The 23,898-nt window shown below is 47.8% G+C and overlaps 1 protein-coding gene across 2 annotated transcripts in view; it reads right to left on the bottom strand.

The window, feature by feature from the left end:
- Stn1 (STN1 subunit of CST complex) overlaps positions 1-23,898 on the bottom strand; it is a 37,778-nt gene that overhangs the window by 9,386 nt on the left and 4,494 nt on the right. Inside the window, exons 3-8 of one of the 2 annotated variants that reach the window (XM_021207427.2) lie at positions 19,740-19,835; positions 15,182-15,250; positions 7,372-7,539; positions 6,409-6,532; positions 4,156-4,327; positions 373-495 (exon numbers count right to left, since the gene is read on the bottom strand). In XM_021207427.2, coding sequence (XP_021063086.1) covers positions 373-495; positions 4,156-4,327; positions 6,409-6,532; positions 7,372-7,539; positions 15,182-15,250; positions 19,740-19,835 — 752 coding nt within the window. The remainder of the gene's footprint in view (positions 1-372; positions 496-4,155; positions 4,328-6,408; positions 6,533-7,371; positions 7,540-15,181; positions 15,251-19,739; positions 19,836-23,898) is intronic. The other variant, XM_029541228.1, reaches the window with a different exon arrangement.

A 23,898-nucleotide genomic window follows, 5' to 3' on the forward strand; every position in this document is an offset into this window, starting at 1 on the left:
CCCTTCCCCTTCCCCTTCCCCTTCCCCTTCCCCTTCCTTTTTTTTAAATAAAACAAAAAAAAGCCAGAGGGACATGCTTGTAAATTGCGTATCTGTCAATGTACAGATAAATATTTAGACGGCCATTGGGTTTCAAGAGGCACACACCTACAATCCCAGCTGTGGAGAAGTGGAGCCAGGAGATTAGGAGTTCAAGGTCAGCCTGGGTTTACAGAGTCACACTGTTTCACGGGAGGGGAGATGCGGTTACACTGTGAAGGGCAAGAGGCAGCTTTCACTCGGACTCACTATCTTAGAACCTAGTACCATTCCTAAGCCTAACTGTACTTGTAACGGAAGCCCTGAGGGGAAGCGAGGCTGCAGGGCTCTTACGTAGTACAGCTTATCAGGGCCACTGTCTCTCTGGAACAGGAGTCCCTTTTCCTGAAGCAGCTGGAGAGCGTTCTTAAACACACTAAGCGCTACGCCAGAAGTGCCATTGTCCTTTAACTCCACCTGCACAGGGAAGAAAAAGAAATGTCTCATTTTCCATCACCTGCGACTAACTCCCAAGCCTGACCGGTTTATGAATTCACCCAACAGGCTTTTCCTGGGCTGAGTCAGCATGCTCCAGGCATGAGCAGGCCGGCATTTAGGCAGGGTCGGAGGTCTGCTCTGGAGGGTCACACTTGGTAACTGGGCGGTGCTTCGGTTCTGCTCTGTCAGTTCAGGGCTTTGCCCCCAGGCTGCTGGGCCATCTTTCCCATGCGCATCAGCTCCCTCCTCTGGAAGGCTGGTTCAGCAGGGAAAGCAAGCACATGCATGCAGCCATGGGGAGCGAAGGCAACTGTGGCTCAGCTCCCAGCAACTGCAGACAGTATGGGAAGCGTCCTTTCCAGAGACTGCCTCGCGTGGCCTCAGGATGTGCTTCCTAGCCTGTGTCAAAAGCCACAGTCCTGAGAGCAAGGACGCTAGGGGTCCCTTCTGAAAAGCCAGCCGCTTCCGGGACTGAGATCTGTGTTTTGCTCGTCACTTTCAAAAGAACAATGACAGACACGCACGATTCAGGAAACCAAAGTTGCTCACAGACTGAAGCAGGGACTTGGTGCTCAGGCCAGGAACTAGGTGGCTTCCTGAAATATATATAATCTGCACTCCCAAACATAGTCAGCATTCATCTAGCTGTCAGAGAAACAATGGTTCTATAAGATCTGCTTATCATGTTTCTGGATTTGTTAAGAAAGGCGACGGTTAGGAAATAAATCAGAAGAAAGAAAGGGAGAGACAGGGAAGTGAGCGGCCATGAGTGACAACAGGGTGCCCAGGGCTCTCAGGTTTCTGCGTTGCCCAAGCATCTTCAGTCTCCCAGGGCGCTAATAATTGAGGGACATTGACATGCCAAGCAGGGCAATTTGACCAACTGATTCATAATTGATGCAAGAAATCGTTTTCAAAGAGAAACAAATACAGCACCGGATCAGTTTCTTTTTAAATATACAGCACTGCATAGGAACAATCTTCTGCTCTAAGCTTCCTCAAAAGGATACCATGTCAAAACGTCGCCATAGAATATCCTGCCTGGGGGAGTCCTTAAGTCTTTCCAATTAATTGTAGCCATCATGGCTTCACATGAAGGTGGGCCTCTCTATTTACTAATGTTTCTTCAGAACTGGGCATGGTAGCACACACATAAAGTTCTAAACATAAGAGGCTCAAGCAGAAGGACCGTGAATTTGAGGCTAGCCTGGGTTATGTAGCAAGTTCTAGAACAGCCAGGACTACAGAGTGAGACCATGTCTCAATAGAAAGAGGAGCTGCTCGGCTGGAAAGGTGCTTGCCCCCACGTCAGGGCACCTGCTGCCAACTCTAAGGATTGGATTTTGATCCTTGGGCCCCAAACACACACACACACACACACACACACACACACACACACACACCCCAATTTAAAATTTAAAAAAGGGGAGAGAAGGGCTGGTGAGATGGCTCAGTGGGTAAGAGCACCCGACTGCTCTTCCAAAGGTCCAGAGTTCAAATCCCAGCAACCACATGGTGGCTCATAACCATCTGTAACAAGATCTGACTCCCTCTTCTGGAGTGTCTGAAGACAGCTATGGTGTACTTACATATAATAAATAAATAAATCTTTAAAAAAAAAAAAGGGGGAGAGAAGACTAGGAAAGATTTTACTGAAAATACACTGAGAGGCATCAGAAGCCCTAGGAAGGTCAGTTTAACTCTGAGCTTCTTCTAAATGATGAAATGGAAAGGAGGCCAATGGGAAGTGGGCAGTCGGATGCGAGGCTGTCTACAGGCCAATGGGAAGTGGGAAGCTGGAGGCTGAGGCTGTCTACAAGCCAATGAATGGGAAGCGGGCAGCTAGAGGCCGAGGCAGTCTACAGGCAAATGGGAAGTGGGCAGTCAGAGACCGAGGCTGTTTAGAAGCAACCTTGGCAAAGAACAAAGTTCCCAGCCACGACCTTCTCCACCCAAGTGTTTTTCTGAAACTCTATCCCTCATCTCCCTTTATGAAATCATGGGTCACTGTGCACACAGCCTGTTGCCAAGAAGAGGTAAAATTAGGTGTGTGAACAAATCCAGGAAGCAAGGTCGTGAGGGGCTGGGACGGTGAGAAGATGCCTGTCCCACCAGCAGCATACGGAATAAGTTAGGACGCTCAGAGCAGCCTGGCTGCTGACAGAAGAGTGGAGAGGCGTCAGGACAGTTGCAGAACGGAGCCTGGTTATGGGCGTGAACTCATCCTTCCGACGGGGAAGGAAAGCTTTTAGATGGTGACAAATCTCTCTGTACACAAAGAACAGAAAGATGTGCTGCTCACTGAAAACCGGGGTCTCCTAAAGCCCGCAGTGCACTCCCGTGTGGGGAACAAGAAGGGAGGCACCCACTGCTGTCAACATAAGCATAGCATTTGGTCAAAGTCATGCTCAGGGACCGCGGTGGGATCAGGAGCAAGGTGGGAGAGGATGGGAGGGAAACACGCCTGCCATTCTCAGGACCATCTGAAGTCAAAACAAAACAAACAAACAAACAAAACAGACAAAACCCAAAACCACAAATCCAATCTTCATTCCTGCAGTACCCAGTCCTGAGGTCCTGTGTAGAGAGCACAGAACACACAGACAGGGCCCCGGCTAGCACAGCTCTTCAATTCTGCTACAAGAGGTGGGAAAAACAATAACAAACAAAAACAAAAAAACCACTATGAGCCAGTGACGTCAAAAGGCTGGGATGTAACGGGCAGGGTGAGGACTGCAAGGGACAAGTGGCAGTGACATCACAGACACAGATGGAATTCAGGCTGGGAATGTAAGTACTAGTGACACCAGACAGGGATGCCCCAGGGGTCAGAACAGTGAGGGGCCAGAGGCGTTGCAGATACAGATCTGTGGAGACACTGAAGGCAAGTAGCAGAGTGGATGAGGCATCAGAAGATGACTGTAAACCGAGACTGTTCACTTAAAAGTAAATACACCGTCAGTCGCACATGACAGCAGCCAACCCAAGAACAGTAATACAAGTGAGAGGCTAAACCCCAAGTGTCTAGTAAACCTTAACTTTGTACTAACATAGAAACAGCAAACACCAACGCAGTGTGTGTGCCAGGAACCCTCGTGTGCAGGGCGGGGTTGTACCGAGAGGGACGGGAACACTGGGTCTCTGCACTCTTCTAGCTACACACTTGACTGGATGCAGCTTGGCCTTCACTTGAATTCCTACAACAGGACAGATGAACCTTTCCCAAGGAAAACCGAGCAAGTCATCAAAAGCCCTGGTTTGGGGATCATCTTGCTGATCAATACATCCTCTTGGGTAGAGGACAGTTGTCTCCCCTCATCTCCCTGACCTACGTGACACCATCTCGGTGAGTACTGGCAACTGCGTGCTGTGACCTCAGCCTACCATTATTTTCTCCTCAAACACTAAGCGCAGTGTGGTTGTGTAAGGGGCAGAAAGGGGCAGGTCCAGCGCACTTCAGATTCTTAGTGGTCAGTGGCCTTTCCAGAATAGAAACGGCACATGCTAGAACGGTGACTTCCGCTTTTGGAGTCCATCCCGTGTGACTCTGACACCAGTCACTCATGCGTCTCCCTCCACCCCCACCCCCACCCCCACCCCAAGCCCCATCTCCCACACCCCCAAATGTGCCACACTTACTTGGTCCAAGCCCGTGCTGTGGGTCACAGGCTGACTGGCCAGAGACTGCAAGGACTCCACCATCTCTAACTCCTGCTGGTAGAAGCTTTGCATTTTCTTCTCCTGGAGGAATTCTTTAATTTTCTCACTCAGCAAAGACGTGAGGCCAGCAAGATCCAAAGTGTCTTTATTGCTGCAGGGAACAAAGTATTAAAATGCCCTGCAGAAAAAAACTACCACTCTGCTCCTTTTGGAGTACACGAAACCAAAAGCTATCCGGGAGAGCCATTCTGCATCATGCTTGTTTTGATTTGTTGTTTTGTTTTGTTTTTACAAAAAGGGAAATCCACATGGTGCCCGATGTGTAGCTTTGGTAGAACTGTGTCACTTGCTGGACACTCGTGATGGATTATAGAGCGGGTCAAGAACAGTGTGGAGGAGGGCCATGTTTGTGAGGTAGAGGAGATCCTACCAAATATCTAGGTGACATTCATGTTCTTGTGTGCACAGAAGACAGGCATCTAAAGGGAACCACACCAACTCAAGCGCGCTGGCAACCTCTGGGCGGTAGTGTGGAGAGGGTTCCCACTTTCTGTGTTACGCATACCTGCTGTTTGCACTGCGTGACTTACTGGATAAGCAATACATTTACGTGTTTGAAAAGTTAAAGAGAGGGCTGGGGTACAGTTCAGTGATAGAGCACTCACCTAGCATGAGTTTGGGCCTGGTTCATTCTCTACCATGGAAGAAAAACTGTGTGTGTCGGCTGTGTGTATGTGTACATGCTGTACATGTGCTGTGTATGTGTGCTGTGTATGTACGTGGTCTGTGTATGTTGTCTGTGTATGTGCATGAATGTTGTGTGTGTGCATGCATGCGTGCATGCAGATGCCAGAACTTGAAGGCACTGGTGCCCTGCTTTATTTTCCTCTACCTATTCCCTTGAGAGCAGATCTCTCATTGACTTTAGAGATAAGGAAGTGGACAGCAAGCCCCACTGATCGCCCTGCCTCCATCCCCTTAGTGCACACCAGCCTGCCCAGACTTGACTACAGCCAGCTCTGAGCTTAGGTGCTCACGCTTGGGGGCCATGTACTTTACCCACTGAGCTAACTCTCTAACCCCTCTGCCACCAACCCGATACAGTCAATAATAAAGACAGAATAAGAAGGACCCTCTTGTGCTGGCTAGTTTTACGTCAACTTGACACGAGCCATAGTCATCTAAGGAAAGGGAACCTCAATTGAGAAAATGCCTCCACAAGACTGGGCAGCAGGCAAACTTGCAGGAAATTTTCTTAGTGATTGACATGGGAGGGCCCAACCTATTGTGGGTGGGGCCACCCTAAGGCTGGTAGTCCTGCATTCTCCTGTAAGAAGAATGAGCAAGATCTGAGGAGCAAGCGAGCAAGCATCTATGTATGCTCACCCCTCTATGGCCTCCACATCAGCTCCTGCCTCCAAGTTCCTGCCCTGTTTGAGTTTCAGTCCTGACTTCCTTGGATGACGACAGTGGACTGGGAGTATAGGTTAAATAAACGCTTTCCTCCCTAAGCTGCTTTGGCCATGGTTTCATCACAGCAGTCGTGACCCTAAGTAAGACACCACCTCATTCCGTCCTCCCAGCTTGAAGCCTCTAGAGAGCCACTGATTAGTAGTTTTCCTTACCTCATATTTTAGCACATGTATGTACATTCATATTCCTCCCGGGCTTTGTGTCCCCTCTGTACAGGAGTGAAACCCACCCTTGTTGAGAACAACACAGTTGTGTTTGTCCTTGTTTTACAGTGGGGGATGCAGGATCAGGGTCACGGTGCAGGGTGCCAGGTCACTCTGTGGTGGGGACTGTGATGTGCCTCTGTGCAGGCTTCTCCATGGTTCTCACCTGGAGGTTTGCTAAGTTTCGTGGATCTGCGTTTCTAGTTTTCAGCTAACTTGAGCAAGTTTCAGCCCCGACCCAAATACTCACATGTGCTCCCTCCACTCCTTCAGTAACTCCGAGTATGATGTGCTACACAATATATAACAATTATCACGGGCTTGTGTTTCGTTCACAACAACCCTAGTGCCTCGATGCTGTAGTCACTCTCGCTTTGCAGGAGTGGAAACTGAGGCCAGGGAGGCAGAGCCCATGGTCCTCAGGTGGAGGATATTTGATGGCTCTGAGGCCAGGGAGGCTTTGTACCCTGGCTGATCACAGCATCTGGCTCCCACTGCCAGGCTTCCCTGCGGCCATATGTTCTCAGCAATGACAGAATGACAGACAGGGACTTACTTTCGTGCCTCCTCGTCCTGTAGGGCTGGGTTACGGAAGGGCTGGTCGTACACCTTCTTGTAGAGCTCAGGCAGCTCAAGCATCCTTGCGATTTGTACGTTCCACACTGGATCGTCCACCTTATCTAACAACCCAGGAAAGAGAGGCCATAGGAGTAACCCCGAGAGAACATCTTCCCACGTCCAAATTACCACTAGGACAATAGTCTAGAGTTACAGAAGAGCTCCAGCCATCCCCTGAGAGAGAAGACAAGGCCCTATGTGTGACAGACACATCTAAGGTAGGGACAGGCCTGTCACTAGCAATCTGTATGTTATGCTGATGGACTACTGGGACAGCCTTGTAATTTATCTATGTATCTATTGAGACAGGGTCTCCCTACGAGCCTTGGCTAGCCTGTAACTCATTATGTAGACCAGGCTGGCCTTGAAGATCTGTCTGCTTCTGTCTCCTGGGTTCTGGAATTAAAGGCATGTACCACCATAACTGGCTGCTTTTGAGATTTTTCAGCTGAAAACCAGCCAGTACAGTGCAAAAAGGGTGATTTGGAACTACTTCTAATTAGGTATTTTCATTACAGTTGTCTGATGAGATATTTTCATTACAGTTGATGGGCTCCATGGTGTTCGGGTGTCCCCGTCCTTTTGAACTAGTAGAATACTCTATGCTAACAGACTGACATTTAGAATGTCAAAGTGCTTCAGAAATGGTGATACTATCCAAACAAACTCACCAACCAAAAGGAATCAGTAATTCATTGTTTCCCAATTTACTTCTAATTAAATTCTTTAAAATAAAATTCAAAAATGCTATTTTCCTAAAAACAGCACGCTAAACATAATTTCCCCCAATAGGATTAAATCTTCTATGAACCTTTCGGGAGTCTGCCTTAGAGCTAAACAAGCATTTACTGAGCACACACCCAGAATATCAGCTCATTTGGCAGAAACTTACTGTACTTACAATAAATGTTGGCACAGATCTCCCGCTCTTCTCGGAACATGCGCACAGAGCCTCGGACTCGGATGACATCCCCAATCCCTATCTTGGTTTTCTGCTCGATGGTCTCCTGCAGCTTCTTAAGCTGCGATGTCATGCTAAGCTCTCTCGCAGTGCTCAGAATAGCTGGGTCTGGTGGGGCCAGGAGAAAAGAGAAGAAGTATAAGCGAGGGTCCTTCTATGTTGGGGACACAGTTTGAGGGGCAGAGAAACCCAGTATGCCTGTTCTGATGGGGCGTTCTAGTACAAGAGCTCCTCGTACCTTTTCAAAGCTTCTCCCCAGACACATAAAGTTTGTGCGATGGTTTGCAGATGCCTGGCCCAGGGAGTGGCACTATTAGAAGGTGTGGCCTTGTTGAAGTAGGTGTGGCCCTGTGGGCATGGGCTATAAGACCCTCATCCTAGCTGCCTGGAAGTCAGTATTCTGCTAGCAGCCTTCAGATGAAGAGGCAGAACTCTCAGCTCTGCCTGCACCATGTCTGCCTCGATGCTGCCATGCTCCTGCCTTGATGATAATGGACTGAACCTCTGACCTGTACGCCAGCCCCAATTACATGTTGTCCTTACAAGAGTTGCCTTGGTCATGGTGTCTGTTCACAGCAGTAAACCCGAAGGAAGACAGAAGTGCATCTATCCAAAGGCAGAACAAAGGGGGAAGACTCTGGAGTGAGGCCAAGTGGGCAGGCTCTAGGGTGGCTGCACCGCCCTTCCCGCCCCTGCATCACCCGCCCCTGCATCACCGTAGCTCTGCCTACATGTTCGGGGCAAGGGGGGGGGGGAACAGCGCTACGCTGCCCTCTGTTCTGAAAACTTTATATTGTTTTTGCAGTATTAGAGACTGAACATAGGGCCTCTCGCACACTAGGCAAACACTGTACTACTGAGCAGTGCCTCCCCCGACCCCATTTGATTTTACTTTATTTTGAGACAAGAGCTCAATGAGGTACCCAGGCTAACCTTGAACTCACTCACTCTTTAGCCCAGGTAGACTTTTTAAAAGTACAGATTTATTTTATTTTTAATTGTGCATATGTGCGTCTGTGTGAGGGTATGTGCATGAATATGCAGACACCTGCAGAGGCCAGAGGTGTTGGGGACCGAATTCAGGTCCTCTGGAAGAGCAGCAAGTGCTCTTAAACTGTTGAGCCATCTCTTCAGATTCAGAATTCATGTTTCACCTGCCTCAGTTTCCTGAATAAGTGGAACTACACCTGCACTACCACGCCTGGCTACAAATATCTTTCTAGAGAATGACTGTGGAGGCCTGTGTAGTAGTATATGTTGGTAACCTCAGCTACTCAAGACGGCACTGGGAGGTTAGTGAGTCCCTGGCTAGTCTGCCGTGCACTGTGAGATCCTGACTCAAAACAATAACAACAAAAGTATTCATGAGAGACTTCGCCCTTCCCAGCGTCCCTCCCATCAGTGCTGAGGGGACGAGGCTAACCCTTCTCCCTCACAAGTGCGGGCTCTCTCCTCCTATCTTTAACCATCACCTCCTGGGGAAAAGAAGCTAATGTACATGCAACCCTAATGAAGTGAGAAAGGGCAGGGTAAGTGTCAGGACCCTGACCACTGGGCAGAGAGGCGCTCTTCTACGGGCTCTGTAACGTGCCCATGCACCCAGCCCTCACGGCTGCTCCATCCGGAGCTCCATTTCAGAGATGAGACACTTAGGTCGCAGAGAGGTCAAGCAAGCTTTCCCAAGTCAGAGTCTTCTTTCCAACGAAGAGAAGCTGCAGTCTGAACCGCACTGCCTGGCTGCAGAGACTGTAATTACACTGCTCTCTGCACCGCCTGCCCCAGAGGCTATGGCCATTGTCACAGTGGCTCACTAGAGACTCCGTGTTCTGTTCTTCCGCCTGCTGGAATTCCACACACACATGTGGCCACAGAAGCTGCATGACTCTGCGTTTTGTTATCGCTTTGGCTTCTGAAATGTGGTTTGGCTATGCAACCAACCCCAGATGGCCCCGAACCCTTACTTCGGCTTTTGGAGTGCTGAGAGCTAGCATAGCATCCTGTCACGTTAGCATGGCAGCTTAGTTGGTAGCCTGGCTGCACATTCCTCCATTTTTGATGGCTTCTCATTTTGATTTTTATCACTGCATGGGGCAGGGGGAGGGGGAGTGCTTGGCTCTGGAGCCAGAGAACTTCGCTTTCAGCTGGGTTCTCAGCTGTGGTGACACCTCCTCATGCACAGTGCGACTCACTCTGATGTCCCTTTCTCCTCAACTGAATGAATCAAGGAAATGAGGAGAATGGCAGTTGTACTGGCTAATTTTGTGTCAACTTGACACAGCTGGAGTTATCACAGAGAAAGGAGCTTCAGTTGGGGAAATGCCTCTATGAGATCCAGCTGCAGGGCATTTTCCCAATTAGTGACCAAGGGGGAGGGCCCCTTGTGGGTGGTGCCATCTCTGGGCTGGTGGTCTTGGGTTCTATAAGAGAGCAGGCTGAGCAAGCCAGGGGAGGCAAGTCAGTAAAGAACATCCCTCCATGGCCTCTGCATCAGCTCCTGCTTTCTGACCTGCTTGAGTTCCAGTCCTGCATCCTTTGGTATCAACAGCAGTATGGAAATGTAAGCAGAATAAACCCTTTCCTCCCCAACTTGCTTCTTGGTCATGATATTTGTGCAGGAATAGAAACCCTGACTAAGACAGCAGTCTACAAGTACTACTGCTAACACACACACACACACACACACACACACAGAGGCACATGCACAGACAGACACACACAGACACACGGCTGTTGTGCATAACTCAACTGTGGACAGAGGAAGTGACAACTATTTGTGACAAGTGACTGGGCTCTCTAGGTAACTATTTTCTTTTCTTTGGGGACTCTCACTGCCTCTAGTTCCCAAATGCCAGGGTTACTGGTTTGTCCCAGCCACTGAGCTGGCTGTTTTTATAAGGGATGACAGCCTCTGTGTCTCTTGGCTGATAAGCTCACACTGTTGGTTTCATTAAACTTCAAGCAAACTGTGCCCACGATGCTTATCACATACACTGTCCATTGCTTTATTTTTAATATTTATTTGATTTCATTCTCTTGCATCAGTTTTTTTAAAAAGTCTCTTGATTTTTTTTTTCTTATTCATGCCTCTTATTACCCCTGGTTTTGGTTTCTAGAGTACAGCATGTTTATTGGGACAGACACACAAGGTGCCTTCTTCAGGTTCCTTTATGCAAGCTGCAGGATATGAAGAATCATGGCCACCTCTTTCCAGATGCTGCTCTACCTGAAAAGACATCAGTTAACTGCTGATGTATTTCCTACAGCTCTGGTTTGTCTCAGTAGGGTTTCCTAATAGAGGGATCTTTGTTTTGGTCTTTTGCTCAGATTTTCTGCTTTCTGATCAACTACAATTTTGACAGCCATGGTTTTGTAATGTGTAGCAGCTCTAATACACATGTGCTGTTCATAGCAACACAGGGAGCACAAAGAACTGCGCATGCAGTGACTGAAACCTAGGAAATCAGAGGCAGAGCAATGGCTGCTCAGCTCACTGTGTTTGTCAGTTTCTAAAGGCTATTCTTCCCCCCTTTCTACCTCAGGCCCTCTCTCCCCTTCCTACCTCAGGCCCTCTCCCCCCTTCCTACCTCAGGCCCTCTCCCCCCTTCCTACCTCAGGCCCTCTTGTACTCACTCCACGTTAGGGGTATTTACAACCTCACTGCCACATCACAGGAGATGCTGCTCCATGTGGCCCCACTGACATTATCAGGTTGATGGCTGATCAGAGAAAAGAGGCCTCACTTTCATTTAAAGAGTAAGTCAAATTGATGAAAGGAGGCTCTAGCGTGTAATTCAATGACTGTAATGAGACAGCTGGAGCCTGACAGAACTTCATTTTAGTGGTCTATTCCATCCTGAAGATAAATCCCTTCTAACATCCTGATGGTGAGGGCAAACCTGTTTTAACGTTGCTCATAAGTTAAGTGCAAATGGTATAGTCAATCTAACATCCACAGGGTTTACATTATAGTTTTTATTTAATTGATTGGAACATGATTTTGACTCACTGAATTCTGTTTTTTAAAAATGATCTTCTTTGGCCACCTTCCAGTGAAAGCCTTTAAACTTTGGGCAATTAAATTAAAAGGAAAGAATGAGTGAGTTGGGAGCAATTTAAAAATACCACGTCACATGTACCACATCACATGTACCACATCACAGGGCCCTTTCTAGGCTTTCTCCAGAAACTAACCGTTTTCTTTGTTTGCAAAGCAGCTTTAAATGAAGACTGCTCTGTAACTGTCACCGGTCCACCTGCTTTCGGACAGTTAAGACATCTTCCTCTCGGCATGTTCAGTATTAACATTCACTGATCTAAAAAGTTACTGAGTTTAGGAGTTCCATAGTGTTGCTGGTCACACCACTGTTTAAAAAGCAGTGAATTAATCTGGATGTGGTGGCATACACTTCTGTTCCCAGCACTGGGGAGGCAGAGGCAAAGGGAATCAGTGTGAGTTTGAGGCCAGCCAGAGCCACATAGTGAGACCCTGTCCCTGCCTGATTGTCCCCTGTATCATCCATGGCCCACCTGGTGCTAAAATGGCAGTGTCAAGTAGCGAAGGCAGATCACGTCCACAAAACAGAGAACATACACCATGTGTCCCTTTATAGAAGAGGCTTGCTCCCCCTCTGCCTGACTCAGGTGCGGCCAGACAGACTGCACCTTCTGAGTAAGGATTGTGAGTAAAGCCATAATAAGTCTGCAAATGACTGACAGTGCCGCCGTGGAACGCACACTCTGTAACCTTCAAGTCTCAAGTGTTGGAAACTATCCAGACTGTACCAACCAGTGATCCATCCCGGGAATGAAATAACAACAGACTTCTTACAAAACAGAGAGCTGCATTTTTGGCTCATAGGTCTGGACGCACAAGTCCAGGGTCAGGCAGTCTATATTATTTGCATAGCAGGATCATATGTCCAAGCCAGGAAGCAAGAAAAGACTAAGGCAGGGTACTAATGTGACCTAGCACCTCACATTAGTTCCCATCTCTTACTTGTCCACAAGACCTTCCATTCCTGCCGTCCCTGGAGAGCAAGCCTTCACACAGACCTCCAGGAGGCTTTCATCCAGACCATAGCCACAGCACAACAGTGTCAGGAGGTGGGACTGAACAGGAGGCATTCAGGGCAGAAGGCCAGCGGGGATGAGTCACTGCTACCATGAGAGCGTACAGAAGGGCTTCTCTCTGTTTGCTCCTTGGCCACGAGAGGAACACTCCAGAGGGAGCAACATTCAAGGAGCCATCTTGGAGGTGGGAGACTGGCCTGCGGGTTCTTTGGATTTCCCAGCCTCCAGGCCCGACAAACTGTTTGTCACAAATTACCTGCCTAGAGTATTCTGTGGAACAGCACAGTGATGGTTAATCTTCACTGTCAACTGGACCGGATTTAGAATCACCATGGAAACATGCTCTGGGATGTCTGTGAGGATGTCTCCAGAAAGGACTAATGAGAAGAGATCCACCCTGAGTCTGAGCTGTGTTACGCCATAGGCTGTGATCCCTGACTGCAGGTGGATAGACAGTGGCGTCCATCTTCCCCTGCTTTCTGTGTGTGTTGTGTGGCCAGGTACATCACTCATCTGCCTCCCTGCCTTCCCTGCCAAACGATGAGCAGAAACGTCATCGCCCTTGAGTTCCTTCTGACAGCTGGGCATGGTGGCATGGGAATTTCACCCTAGTAATTGGAAGGCAGAGGCAGGTGGATCTCTGAGTTTAAGGCTAGCTTGAACTGTGAGTTCAGGCCAGCCAGTGTCATCTCCCCACCTCCACCTGTTTACCAGGCATGGTGTCACAGTGATCGGGAAAGTAGATAACATAAGCACAGACTCCCTGACTGCAGGAGGAGGAGGAAGCTGCAGCGGCACACCTCACTTCTGCACTTCCAAACTGTTGACGGCCGTGAGCGGCTTCCTCAAGTCCTTTCCCTTTTTTTTTTTTTNGTTGTGAGCCACCATGTGGTTGCTGGGATTTGAACTCCGCACCTTTGGAAGAACAGTCGGGTGCTCTTACCCGCTGAGCCATCTCACCAGCCCGTCCTTTCCCTTTTTGTTGCCATGATGGAGTGGAGCTTCAAACTGTGAGCCAAAACATACTTTTCTGCTCTTAACAAACAACCAAACAACCAAACATAAGCACAGACTAAACAAGTACCCAACCCACACGAACCCAGGGGTCTGAATGTCTTACAGGCTCATTGCTTGCCTTCTAAACAAAGCAGAGCCACCAACTTAGATGTTCTCAAGTTAGGGACAGGCATGCTGACATCACACAGGACTAATTAATTCCTAAATACATTGGGAAACTAAACAAATGAGCAGTCATTGGTCGGTACAGCCAAAGGGAAGGCGGGGTTCTGGCACGTGATGGTAAAAATAAGGAGGAAAGCTCGTAAGCACAAGGCTCCTGCACCATCCAGCAGGAGCCAACAGCCACTGGAGGTTACCCACTGGGAGACACTGGACAGCCCCATATGGGACAAAACGACAAAAGACATTGCCGGTGCCTATGGCTACGTGGAGCCTAAAAAGATCACTAACGCTGATAACACCCTGTAAGTAATTATGAACCTAATTTGTTTAAAGATAAATTTTGTTAGATGCACTCACATTGTGCCTGAATGCATTCATAGGTACCACACGCACGCCTGGAGCCTGAGGTAATCAGAAGGGGGCTTTGGATTCCCAGGACCTGGAGTCATGGATGGCTGAGAGCTGCCATGTAGGTGCTGGGAACTGAACATGAAAACTTTAAAAGTGACTTAAAGGGCTGGAGACATGGCTCAGGGCTTAAGAGCACTTTCTGCCATTGAAGAGGACCCAGGTTGGGTTCCAAGTACCAACATGAGGGCTTACAACCCTTTGTAACTCCAGTCCTCGGAGATCCAATGCCCTCTTCTGGCCTCTGTAGGCCTTGCATGCATATGCTACACAGGTATACATTCAAGTAAAACACCTATACATATAAAATAAAGTAAATGGACTTGATCATTGAAATATAGTCATATAATTCCAAATGCGTCAGTGAGTCGATGTGTTCAAAATATAATTTTAAAATTTATATTACTCAGCTGCTAACTTCCAAAGGAATCCTACCTCCCCCCCCACCCCACCCCCACCCCCCCGAACTCACTCTGTAGACCAGACTAGCCTTGAACTCGGAAATCCACCTGCCTCTGCCTCTGCCTCCCAAGTGCGGGGATTAAAGGTGTGCGCCACTACTGCCCAGCAAAGGAATCCTTCCTTAACAAGCCTGAATCCTTGCTATGTATTGGAACATATCAAGAGTTTTCAGAAAGTCTGGATCATGATAGTGGAGACATTAGTGCACACATGTGACAGGAGCAGTCTTCAAAATCTTTGCTCAGGAATTCTGACCTGATGAGCCATAAGGCTGCAGCATCTTGGCTTGCAAAACAATCGGTGAGGTAAAAACTGTACTGTAGAAACTTCCAGAAGCCCTTTCCCAGTCCCTAGGTTTAGGAGAAGATGAGGACCAAGGAGGTAGGAGAAGAGCAACTGTCCTTCTTTACTATAAGGGCAGGGTGTCTGTCAGGGCCACCGATGCAGCCCAGCAGCCAAAGCACTGGGGACAGGGTCTCAGGGCCACTGATGCAGCCCAGCAGTCAAAGCTCTGGGGACAGGGTCTCAGGGCCACTGATGCAGCCCAGCAGTAGCTTAATGTGCAGACACTGACAGCTGTTTGATGAGCTACCTTGAGTGACATCAGAGGACTGTGGCAAGCAGTTACCTGAGGAAGACTCAGTGTTGCTCAGCTTCTTCCAGCAGACGCAGTTTATAACCCCAGTGGCATCGTCCACTGAAAGAGAAGCAACAAGGGAGGTGAGAGACTTGGCTACAGCTGGAATCCCCGTGTCATTCCAGGCTTGGAATCCACATGTCAGCACTGCATTCAGCCATACTGAAAGATGACAGCGTCAACAGCCTAGAGGGACGACTCCCTTAAAGAACTCTCCCTGTCTTTAGAAGCAACCTTTCTCTACAGGGCAGCGTGAACTGCTCACCTGTGAACATATACACACACGAATCCAAAGGATACACGTTCAATGTTTCCCTCGGTCTGTCTACCTCTATGGGGGAGATGAATCTACTCTGGTAACAGTGGGTAACATTAGGTGCAGATCAACCCAAGTGTGTGTCCACATCCATAACCTCCTTCTTCTCTCTCTCTCAAACAAGGAAGCGCCATGTGGCCTGTGGTTGTGGCATTGGCACTCTGGGCCCAGCTTCTGTCATCTCTTCTCTAACTCGCTCATTCCCCAGCAAAGCGGCCCACAGCGTTTGGCCCAGAGGTTCGCTGCGCAAAGGTCTCGGCCCAGTCCTCACCTCTGCAGGGATATAAGGGAGATGAAACTCATCATAGGACTCAGCTTCATTTTCCTAACAGAAAATAATTATACCCTGGCCACAAAAATAGAACCGCTCTGCCTTGCTTTATTTATAACACCAAAAGGAAAAAAAAATTAAACAGTTTCCATGAGACTTGGATTTGTGACTACAGAGGAACTTGAAGATCTCTGCTGAGAGAAGACAGGACTTTTCTCTTTGTCTGAATTCTGACAAACTCCAAACATAGGTTGCTAAGCACAGGGTAGTGGGCCTCATAATTGAAAAAAACAAAACAAAACAAACAGTAGACTGTTGTAAAGGCCCAAGGCCCATGTAATATAGACTGTAAGGGAAAATGTTGTATTGTTAGATTAAATCTCTGTAGAAAGAGGATTTTTCTTTATAGTAAATATAAGTTCATTTGTTAACACAAATTGAGAAGAAGCCATTGGTGACCATCTTTAAGCTCTGCATTTAGATTTTCTAAAGCAGAATCTGAAAATTGTAACTCATTAAACAAAGTGTGATACATTTGTTGGCCTAAACCAATAACAGCAACTTTTCCAATATATGGTTGCTGGTTTAATATATAAAGAGTTCATACGAACTAGTGAGAAAAAAACCAAGCCCACACGAGAAGCAGTATCAAAGAAAAAGGGATATGCAATGCATGGGAAATGTGTAAGTGGTCAGTAAGAAATGTTCATATGCTAAATCCACTGATTGCTATGAAAAATGAAAGAATTTACATAATTTCTCAACTGCCAAATTGACCGTTTAAAACCCTGAAAACCAGGGTGAGGATAGGGCTCAGCTGAATAGCACGATGTAGCATCCTGGGTGCCTGGGTTTTTTGTATTGGAGATACAATACAAAAACCGCACAAGAAAATATTGATACCCTCACTGGCTATGAGAGGAAGTCAGCGACTCATTTGGAAACAGCAGGCACACATGCCCTTTGACTCGGCGATTGCGTCCAGTAAATTATTCCACGGAGAAAACCAGAACAAATGCACAGATAGCTACATCTTGGATAATGCTGCTCACTGAAGTAGGTGCTTATAACACTGAAAATGGGAACAGTGCCGGGTGTGGTGGCGCACGCCTTTAATCACAGCACTCGGGAGGCAGAGGCAGGTGGATTTCTGAGTTTGAGGCCAGCCTGGTCTACAAAGTGAGTTCTGGGACAGCCAGGGCTACACAGAGAAACCCTGTCTCAAAAAACAAAACAAAACAAAACAAAACAAAAGAAAATGGGAACAACGTAAATGTTTATAAATATGTAGCTGTTTAAATAAACTGTAATGATGTAGTATTTGATATATGAGATTAATATGTTATGATAAGAACCGAGGTCCTCACTGTTGAAAGACACAGGCCTCTCCGTAAAACACAAATCCCATATACCTTCTAAATCTTACATGTATAAAAAGTGAACAGTATACTTCAACAGAAGTTATTTTAAGACACTAAATGCTAGCAGCAGAATCTTTTGAAGTATGGACGAAGCAGCCTCCATTCAATGTGAACATTAACTGCCAGGTAAATTTCAAAAACAAAGAGACAGGGTCTAACTCTACAGCTGGCTTGGACTCACTACATAGTCCTGGCTGGCCGCAGACTCGCAGGAACCCTCTGCCTCCGCTGTACGAACGTGGGGATTACAGGAGCCATTGCATCTGGCTGGAAGGGTTTATATTGGAAGCCAGACTAGTAGCAATGAGCAAGCCCTTGTTCTAGGGGACGTGAGGTTGTCCTGGTCTAACCCAGCATCTTTAGGATCACGAGGACCCAAGCTGCCACCCGGGCTCGGTGTGCTATGGTCACTGCCATCAGATGCTGACTTCTCTGCCTCTCTCGGCAGACCTCGTAGCAGTTCCTGAGGCCTGCCGCTGAGTGACCGAGGAGACCCATTACAAATCCATGCCGCATCCTTCCCTAGCGTGACACTAGGAGTCAGTGTGGGCGGAGACACATGGTCCACACCTGCAGTGAGTCAGGGAGAGCTGTGCTGGGCCCGCAGACAGCGGGAGGTAAGTGGCTCCCTGCTTCAGCTGGCCACACAAGCACTGAAGGGCAGAACGCCTTTCTGCTCTTAATTGCTCCCACACGGCTGCCTTCCTGCAGCCCACGGATGTGTCATGCTCTCACGACACCCACTTGGAGGGAAGTCTTCTTAGGGAAGAGCCAAGCACATCGTCTTAAACGTTTCCACAGTGGGAAAGCTAGTTACACGAAGCCCATTTATGTCACGAGGCAGAGCAGATCCAATTCTAGGGACAGAACTGGAATTCCCAACAGTCTCCTGTTTGATCTGAAAACATTAACTCCAGATGACTGGGGTTGGGAGCCTGGAGAAAGTAGGGGATGCGGGAGACAAAAGCTATTTTGAGCTCTATGCTGACAGCAGCGCACGCTGGGGCCAGTTAGCAGTCAAATGGACTCACAAGCCTCTCTCAGCACCACCCTGAGAAAGCTGAGTGAGTCACAGCTTCCTCACCTGCAAAATGGAAATAGTTGTCCATTTTCTATTAATAGTACTTCCATAACTATTTCTAAACAAAATGGGGAGAATAATGTGGAGCAATGAATGTTAAAAAGTGCTTTGTAACTGAAAGCCACGGTTATGTCATCACCGGGGCATGGAGAGCAGTACCATATTCCATATTGTACTACACACAACGCGCTTGCCCACAGCTGGGCATGCTGAAGGAGCGTTGGGCATGCTTGCTGAGTCATCGGAGAAAACCAAGACCAACATCTTTGGTAAGATAAAGCAAAGAGCCAGGAGAGGGATGTCTGGCAAGATTTAAAACACACACACATACAGAGGAGAGAGAGAGAGAGAGAGAGAGAGAGAGAGAGAGAGAGAGAGAGAGAGAGAGAGAGAGAGGTGTCTCAGCTCCAGCATGTTCTTTATAAGCATAAGGACAATTACCTTCAGAAAAATAGGTCGAGGTGGATGGAGACACAGTGATGCTGACAGTGTCGACCAAATGTTCTTGGACATAAAGGTCAAAGCCTACCTTTCCCCACGTACAGCATGAAAGCACACTGCAGACAATGCCACACACATGATGGTGTCAGTCAGAGTAAAGGTCTGCAATTCAGTAGTAACCCCCCCAGAACGTCAATCCCGGTTTCTCCCCCACAGAGTCTTGGAGCTGCTCCTCTCGTGTGGCGATGTGACAAACCAAGGTGCTCGCATTAGGGTCGGAGAGACTGCTTAGTGCTGGGAGCCTTTACTGCTCTCTGGGGGAACCAAGTTCGGTCCCAGCACCCACACTGGGTGGCTCACAGCCACTTAGAGCTCTAACTCCAGGGGAGCTGACACCCTCTTCTTGCCTCCTTAGGCACCTGGACTCACAGGTACATAACCACACACTGGAAAAAGCAGGACACACCATACTAAAGCCCATCCCAGCAATTGTCGGGTGTCTAAAATACGGAGGCTCTGTGCTTAGTTTTCAACATGAGAGACAGGCAATTCTGATAACGGATATTTACACCTTGAGTAACAAAATGTTTTTTTGCCTCTCCCCTAACTGCTCTGGATATAAATCTTTAAAGACGATTGTTATCTAAATAGCTCTATTTTTACCTTTACGGGGCCTCTTTTCAAAGGGATCGCAGTAACCACTCAGTCCAGGCCTTGGCTCTGCATGGCTGTGTGGCAGGTGTCAGGTGTCTCCCCTGACCACCAGTGACCCTACACGGCTGCATTTCAATTCTTCCACAGTCCCCCCACCCCTCCCCGTAGCGGCGCCTCACCACACCCATCCGTGTCATTCTTACCTGTGGCCTAGGACTCCATGAGCCTCTCAACAGAGTGCTTGTTTTTTTTGTTTTGTTTTGTTTTGTTTTTTGTGAGGCCCTGGATGCTCACAAGCATGAGGGCTGCTGAAAATTCAACTTGCAGCTGAGTGGGGACAAACAGTTTCAGAGGATCGCTCTTACCTCCATAGCTGTAGAAAGTCTCTCTTTCTCTCACGCTGATGACAGCTCCCATGATATCTACCCGTCTTATTGGATGCCCGTTGTAAAAATAGGTACCTAAAAATCAAGAGGAAGCAGTTCATATAACACAACCACATTTGCTTGCATTAAATAAATGTCTCTTGGGCATAAGGTATCACAAGTCACTGGCGAGCTATGTGTTCAAAATCCAGCCTTAAGAGTCAGTCCTATGCCGGGCAGTGGTGGCACACATCTTTAATCCCAGTGCTTGGGAGGCAGAGGCAGGCAGATTTCTGAGTTCGAGGCCAGCCTGGTCTACAAAGTGAGTTCCAGGACAGCCAGGGCTACACAGAGAATCCTTGTCTTGAAAACAAAACAAAAGAGTCAGTCCTTGGCAAGTGGTGGGTTCCAAGAAGGTAAGTAGTCCTTTTAAGGAGCAGAAAGCAGAAAAGCAGGCTCTTGAGAGGCCTGAACTAGCACAGCAGGGAAAAGCAGGGTCACTCACGCAGGTTGGTTAGCTCCCTTTCCACTGTGAATAGGACTGCGCTCTATGAACACGGCCCACAGGGCTGAACACAGCCATCACTTGACGTGAGCACACCACCGAACCCAAGGAACTGCACAGGAAGCTATGGCCTCTTTTTTAAGGTTTTTTTTTTTTTTTAGATTGATTTCTTTTACTTTATGTATACGAATGTTTTGCCCGTGTGCACGAATATATGTGCACCACATGCACACCTGCCGGGTCTCCCGGGACTGGGGTATGGATACTGTGAGCCACCATATGGGTCTTGGGAATTGAAGCAGGGTTCCCTGCAAGAGCAAATGCCCTCGATCATGAGCCCTCTCTCCAGCTCCATGACTTTCTAAAACCACAGCTTTCCTAAGTTATCATTTGTATGAACCAGCGAGGAAAAGATACACACACTGCCCACTGGGGCCAGCTGACTGCCGCTCAAGCACCTTTTAAAACCCTGTTTGCAAAGCCCAGGCTACATGGATGCCAGAGGCAAGTTTCTGCCAGTGGGGAAACCCAAGGCGGGCTGCCACTGGTGCACAGAGGTTTTCTTTTTCATTTGTGGACACAGTTGTGGGGGTTTCATCAGCTCCTAATTCCACTTTCATCCCCAGGACTTCCTGGCTGCTTCAGAGCCTCTCACCCAGACTCCATAGCCCACTGAGGCTCCTGTGTCAGCTTCTGCCATCAACTTAGATCACACACAGGTTCCCAAGTGGTAGTCTCTCCGCCTTCAGCCCCCTGCTGCACCTGCAGTCTTTATCTTCAGATGCGAAGGATATATATACTTTCATTTTTTATTTATTCTACTTTGAGGGCAATATATTTTTTAAAAAATATTATTATTGCTTATTTGTATGTGGATGAGAAGACGGTGTCACATTCCATGGAGCTGAAGTTAGAGGCAGTGGGTTATCAGCTACCCAACTGGGCACTGGGAACCAAATTTGGGCTCTCTGAAAGAACAGCACTCGAATACTAAGCCGTCTCCCTAGCCCCATACAGGTATATTTTCAAATGGCCTCTCCTTTGTAAATAAATATATTGGGATTGTAAACTAAGAAGCCACGATTACTTCAGGCATTTGGCCACTCTTCTTTTTTTTTTTTTTTTTTTTTTTATCAGTGCAGCTGGTCAGACCTCTGAAATTCAATTCATTAGGAGACTGTGGCCTGAATTTTCACACTGACCACTGCTGATGGATTGATGGATGGTTCTCACAGAGGGATATAGGAGAGCAGGTGTGGCTTGCAGAGAAAAGCACAGCGAACTTTGCTCTGAGCTGGCCCCTCTCTTGTGGGCAGGTGTACTTCTAAGGATGAGCTGGTAGATGGGAGACTATCCTTAGGGCAACCTAGGAGGCCAGAAGCTGATGATGCCAAGGTCCCCTGAAGGAGGGAGCCCAGGACACAGTGTTACCCCTGAATGAGAGCTGCTCCTATTCACCAACACACAGGCTGACTGGGTATGACAAGGATCTATAGTCAACAGCTGAAATGTTACGAGCCTTAAGATGGGGTGAGGGACTAAACAAGCCTGTTTCCAAAGGCGGGAAGAAGACTGAACTAACACATAACCCAGTGGCCCCGAGTCACCGATCTTTATTTGACAAACCGTATCTGAATTCAGTCTCACTTGACAACACTCTATACCTCCTTGAAAAAGATTAAATGTGGACCTCACGAATGTGTGTGCCTTGGGAATTAACAATGGCCCGCTTTCAAGAGCAGTCACTTGAGGCTGCAAGAAAATCCTTCCAGTCCCAAAGGACTTGGCAGAAGTCAATCTTAAAAGCATCACAGAACAATGGAGAACTACAGAAACAAACAAACAGCAGATGGTTTGAATTGGGGGGCCGGTGGGGGGAGGGGGACCTCTGAGGAAGAAATGCACCGCTTAAAAACACAGAAGAAAAGTCTCAGGGCATATTTAGACACAAACCGCAGGGTAAGAAGCTAGGCCTCGAGACGATGGCTTACAACACTGCAGAAGAGAACCACTTCCTCCTACCACAGCAAGCTCGTCTCCTGGAGCCCAAGCGTGCAGCTCTGCCCATGGAGAAAGTAGTGACCAAACAGACAAGCTAAGAGCAAGCCCACGGGCCAGCCTTCCCACAGAGCCCCCAGCAGCCCAGGACATCCCCGGCATCTGTGCTTCCCTATGCTCAGGTCCTAAGAAAAGGAAGCCACCCTGTGAGGGCCTGCACTCACTGATACGTGGCTATTAGCCAGAAAGCTCAGAATACCCAAGATCAATTCACAGGCCACATGAAGCTCAAGAAGGAAAACCAAAGTATGGATGCTTTGGTCCTTCTTAGAAGGGGGAACAAAATACTCACAGGAGGAGACAAAGTGTGGAGTAGGAAAGGCCATCCAGAGACTGTCCTACCTGGGGATCCATCCCATATAGTTACCAAACCCAGACACTATTGTGGATGCCAAGAAGTGCATGCTAACAGGAGCCTAATATGGCTGTCTCCTGAGAGGCTCTGCCAGTGACTGACAAATATAGAGCGAATGCTAGCAGCCAACTATGGGACTGAGCGCAGGGTTCCCAATGGAGGAGCTAGAGAAAGGACTGAAGGAGTCGAAGGGGTTTGCAACCCCATAGGAAGAACAACAGTATCAACCAACCAGAGTTCCCAGGGACTAAACCACCAATCAAAGAGTACACATGAATGGATCCACAGCTCCAGCCGCATATGTAGCAGAGGATGGCCTTGTCAGGCATCAATGGGAGGAGAGGCCCTTGGTCCTGTGAAGGCTTGATAGATGCCCCAGTGTAGGAGAATGCCAGGGCAGGGAGGTGGGAGTAGGTGGTTGGGGGAACAACTTCATAGAAGCAGGGGAGGGGAGATGGGATAGAGGGTTTCGGGGGTTTATGTGTGGGGGAAGCCGGGAAAGGGGATATCATTTAAAATATAAATAAAGAAAATATTCAGCCAGGCATGGTGGCGCATGGTGGCGCATGCTTTAATCCCAGCACTCGGAGGCGGGCGGATTTCTGAGTTCGAGGCCAGCCTGGTCTACAGAGTGAGTTCTAGGACAGCCAGGGCTACACAGAGAAACCCTGTCTCGAAAAACCAAAAACAAAAAGAAAGAAACAAAGAAAGAAAGAAAGAAAGAAAGAAAGAAAATATTCAATTAAAAAAATAAAGTTTTATCTTTGCAAAAAAATTAATTTTAAAAATCCATACACACTAAATAAAAATAAAGTAAAATTAAAAAAAAAAATAAGAGTCATTGGCAAATTTGACTCAGATTTTAAGCCACTGTTGATGAACATCCACAACCCCAGGAAGATATTTCTGTTTTCTTTCCTTAAATAGTACTTTTAAGGGCTGGAGAGATGGCTCAGGGGTTAAGAGCACTAACTATTCTTCCAGAAGACCTGAGTTTAATTCCTAGCACCCACACAGTAGCTCCCAGTTCCAGGGTAATCCAACGCCCTCTTCTGGTCTCTGAGGGTACTGTACGTTTACGATGTGCAGCCATACATGCAGGCAAAACTCCTATATACATTAAAAATGAAATAAAATAATTAAAAATAGTACTTTTAAAGAGATCCATCTCAAGAAATAAGATCAAGCCGGGTGGTGGTGGCACACGCCTTTAATCCCAGCACTTGGGAGGCAGAGGCAGG

Source organism: Mus pahari, chromosome 1, assembly GCF_900095145.1.
Source record: "Mus pahari chromosome 1, PAHARI_EIJ_v1.1, whole genome shotgun sequence".
NCBI lineage: Eukaryota > Metazoa > Chordata > Mammalia > Rodentia > Muridae > Mus > Mus pahari.